The sequence below is a fragment of the Juglans regia genome, chromosome 16, assembly GCF_001411555.2.
Source record: "Juglans regia cultivar Chandler chromosome 16, Walnut 2.0, whole genome shotgun sequence".
Lineage (NCBI taxonomy): Eukaryota > Viridiplantae > Streptophyta > Magnoliopsida > Fagales > Juglandaceae > Juglans > Juglans regia.
In genome coordinates this window covers 20062660-20066156 of record NC_049916.1, presented here as the reverse complement: position 1 = coordinate 20066156, position 3497 = coordinate 20062660, and the positions used below count along the sequence as shown (strand labels likewise).

Here is a 3497-nt window from a genome sequence, read left to right as displayed (position 1 = left end):
GGGGGTGATAACCCCACCCCCCGCCCCATGTGGGGCGGGGTGCGGGGAAGGGGTTGCCCCGCCTTGCGTATTAAATATACACACAGATTGTAATAAAAATAATTTTTTTCATCAGTCACTATTTACTATCGCACATCCCATATCTTATAAAAAATATCTCATAATTTATAATAATAAAAAAAAAATTGTCAAAGTATAGGTGTGAGTTGTGAAGAAGAATAATAGTGATGTACGGCAAAACCCTTCTAACAAACTAAAGAAACAAAACTTTACTGGGAGAATAGACTTTGCCAAAGCCTTTGGCATTGGGGTCGACTTCAGGTAGTTAACTGACTAGTTAAACTTCGTATGATATGGTTAAAAGCAAGTGACGAGTGTAGATGGCGACTGTACGTAGCTTATTTACTAGACTAGTGATGACACGGTGTTTGTTCATTGTTGGGTTGAAGTCTCATTTTCTTCTGCCTTGAAAAGAGAGGTGTCTAGCCCCTCATGGACAACCTCAACCTGGCACACATCACATTATTACTCTTTCTTGTCAATTAACAAGGGGACACCCTAAGAACCTCCAACCCCCCCATATATGTGTAGAAAAAGGAAGGAGAGAGAGAGAGAGAGAGAATGTGTTTCACTTTCACACGTGCGAATGACGCGAGGGTTATGTGTTTGGAGAATAGTGAGGATAGTAATATAATAATAATAAGAACCAGTTGATGAGTTAAAAGGTCAGGGGGGGGTGGGTCAGTGTGCCTAACAACTCTAAAAGTATGTTCTCTTCCTGCCTGATATTCCGAGTCTGTGAGAGGGCCGGGAAGTCTAGACGAGGGGTTCTCTCTCTATTAAAAACACTTCAGCTGTTTCTGTTGTTTCAAGCTGCTAAACTTTTTCTCCTTTTCCCTTCTCTCTGTCGAGCTTTTACTTCTCACTTTTGGTCCGACACGTCATTTTTTTTTTGTATTCTTTTGATCTGGCCATAAAGATAAATTTCCCGGAAACTCTTCTGTTGATATCTTAGCAGCTACCTAGAATGCTTCCGGCGAGGGCACAATAGGCAACAAAGAGCATCGCAGATATCAGTTCTTAATCGTCAGCGTCTGTGATATAGGAAATAAGGGCATGACCAACAAGTTTGCACCAGAAAACCCAAGTAACCTCAGCTGCAACTCATACCGTACTCCTTCCTCTATCACTTCGCCCCTGGGGATGGTTTATGCAGACATGGGTTCTCTCTCCCTCAGTCCCAACTATGGAGTAGCTTCTGCAATTTCTTCTTCACAAGAAAGTACTATCTCCAAGAGTTTTGAGGTTGAAAATAGGAGAGCTAGTTGGGGTTTCCCATTCATGGGGAGCTCCATTACAAGAAGCTTTGAAGAGCACCACAACAGCAATGCTGGGGAGGTTAAGGTCTCTGACAGCGTAGATGGTTTTGGGCAAAACAATGAAAGAATGAATCAGAATGTCGGCCTGGATGATAAGGACTCGGATGAGAATGAGAATGCGCTGACTGTGAAGGAAACAGATAGTGGGCAGTCAAAGCTTTGCAATAGAGGACATTGGAGGCCTGCAGAGGATACCAAGCTCAAGGAACTTGTGGCTCTTTACGGCCCCCAGAACTGGAACCTCATAGCAGAGAAGTTGGAAGGAAGATCAGGTAAGGAAGTGAGACAAAGATCAATACCTTGCATTTTTGTTATTTATTCTTCATAATAATATTTCCTATCCTTCGGTTAAACTATACATATATCTATATTATATATATATCAAAATAGTTGCACTATTCTTTTCAAGAATTATTCATTTTCTTTTATTGGATTTTCTGGGTTAAAAGGTAAGAGTTGCAGACTGAGATGGTTTAACCAGTTAGACCCAAGGATCAACAGAAGAGCTTTTAGCGAAGAAGAAGAAGAAAGGCTAAGGCAAGCTCATAGACTTTATGGCAATAAATGGGCCATGATAGCTAGGCTTTTCCCTGGAAGAACTGATAACGCAGTCAAGAACCATTGGCATGTTATAATGGCTAGGAAGCTTAGAGAACAATCCAGTGCTCACAGGAGAAGGAAGTTGGGTCAATCTGTATACAGGAGGATGGAGGAAAATCCTAGCTTTGCTTGCAGAGATGCAGCCACAAGAACAGAAACACTACCATACTGTCTCGATTTCCTAAGCGGAGGACTAATCAATATTACTTCTTTTCCATTTGGAACATTTAATGGTGCCAGTAGTGGGATTGATTGTGGCTTAAATAATGGTTCACCCCCCATGACCAGTGGAGAATTAGCAATTTCAAGCAGCGAAGTCCTTCCTTACAGTGGTTTCTGTGCACAACAGGCGTCTTTTGATTTCTTCCCTGGTTTGCCCTTTGCCCCTATTCCTTTTTGTTCCTCCAGTTTGGATGCATTTGGTCTCTGTGCTGCTACTCAGTTTGTCATTCTTTCATATTGTGCCTCGTTTTCTCGTTCCATTGTTTGATCTATCGCTCACTTTGCAGCTGAACCAAGTTGAATGCCTTGATTTATTTTGTTTATCTTCTGCTTTTTGTGTATTTGTGTTCGTCAGGTCCCAAAAGCAATGACAAGATGGACAGATATTGGGATAGGCCACTTGAAGAAGCTCAAGCATCTGGTTTATATCCCGACAACCACTCTCCGTTTTTTATGGCAATGCAACAATCAAACAATTACAACCCTTTCAGTTTCTTGGACCCATCAGCACCACGACCTCAGGTTTCAGCCAGTGATCCTTCATTATCAGCCACAGAAAGCGGAGTAGCCACCCATTTTGAGACCATTCCACCACCATTCATTGACTTTCTTGGAGTAGGTGCCACCTGAAGTTAGAAACGATGAAAAGCTGAAAAAAAAACAAAGTTTTCATAGAATCATCAAAAGATCAGTGCCTCGATATGGATGTGATCCAAGATCAATGAAGAAGCCATTAGAGGTAATTAATTAACAGAAAGCTAGGATTGTTGTTCCAGTTGATCAGTGACAGTACAAACCTGCATCTGTTTGTCCAAGGCTTAGTCCCACCATCTTTTTCTTGTAACCCTTTAATTAGGTCCTTGCCCATATGAGACTTTTTTACCCGACAAGGTTAACAAATAAGTTATATGTTAATTATATTCGTCACAAACGCCATGCCACTTTTCTCTTGCCATCTATTTACTTTTTCCTCGTTCTTAAACTTCTGTCATCTTCTTTTTCCTTGTCAACATTGCATTAAAATTCGTAAAGGAAACAAGAGGAACGAACCAGAAAGCCATAGCAGATGCAGATTATGTAATCACTTGCAGTGTATAGCAGATCGAGCGTGTAAAAAAAGGAAAGAAAAAGGAAAAAGACAAGCAGTTAAGAAACATATCCCGACATTTATTACATATTCAAATCAAGAAGGGGACATCAAAAGAAATGCTTAGTCCAACGTGATAACCTACGATAAGGGAATTAATTAAAGAGCCTTGCCCTAGAACATGAGAAGGTTGTCTCATTGAAATGAAC

The 3497-nt window shown here is 40.9% G+C and overlaps 1 protein-coding gene across 1 annotated transcript; it reads left to right on the top strand.

Annotated features, from left to right (window-relative positions):
• Positions 1-764: 764 nt before the first annotated feature.
• On the top strand, positions 765-3005 carry LOC109009264 (transcription factor MYB105-like). The gene is made up of 3 exons (XM_018989697.2): positions 765-1651; positions 1829-2350; positions 2557-3005. The coding sequence occupies exons 1-3, from the start codon at positions 1117-1119 to the stop codon at positions 2829-2831; spliced, it is 1332 nt and encodes a 443-aa protein (XP_018845242.2). The 5' UTR covers positions 765-1116; the 3' UTR covers positions 2832-3005.
• Positions 3006-3497: the final 492 nt, after the last annotated feature.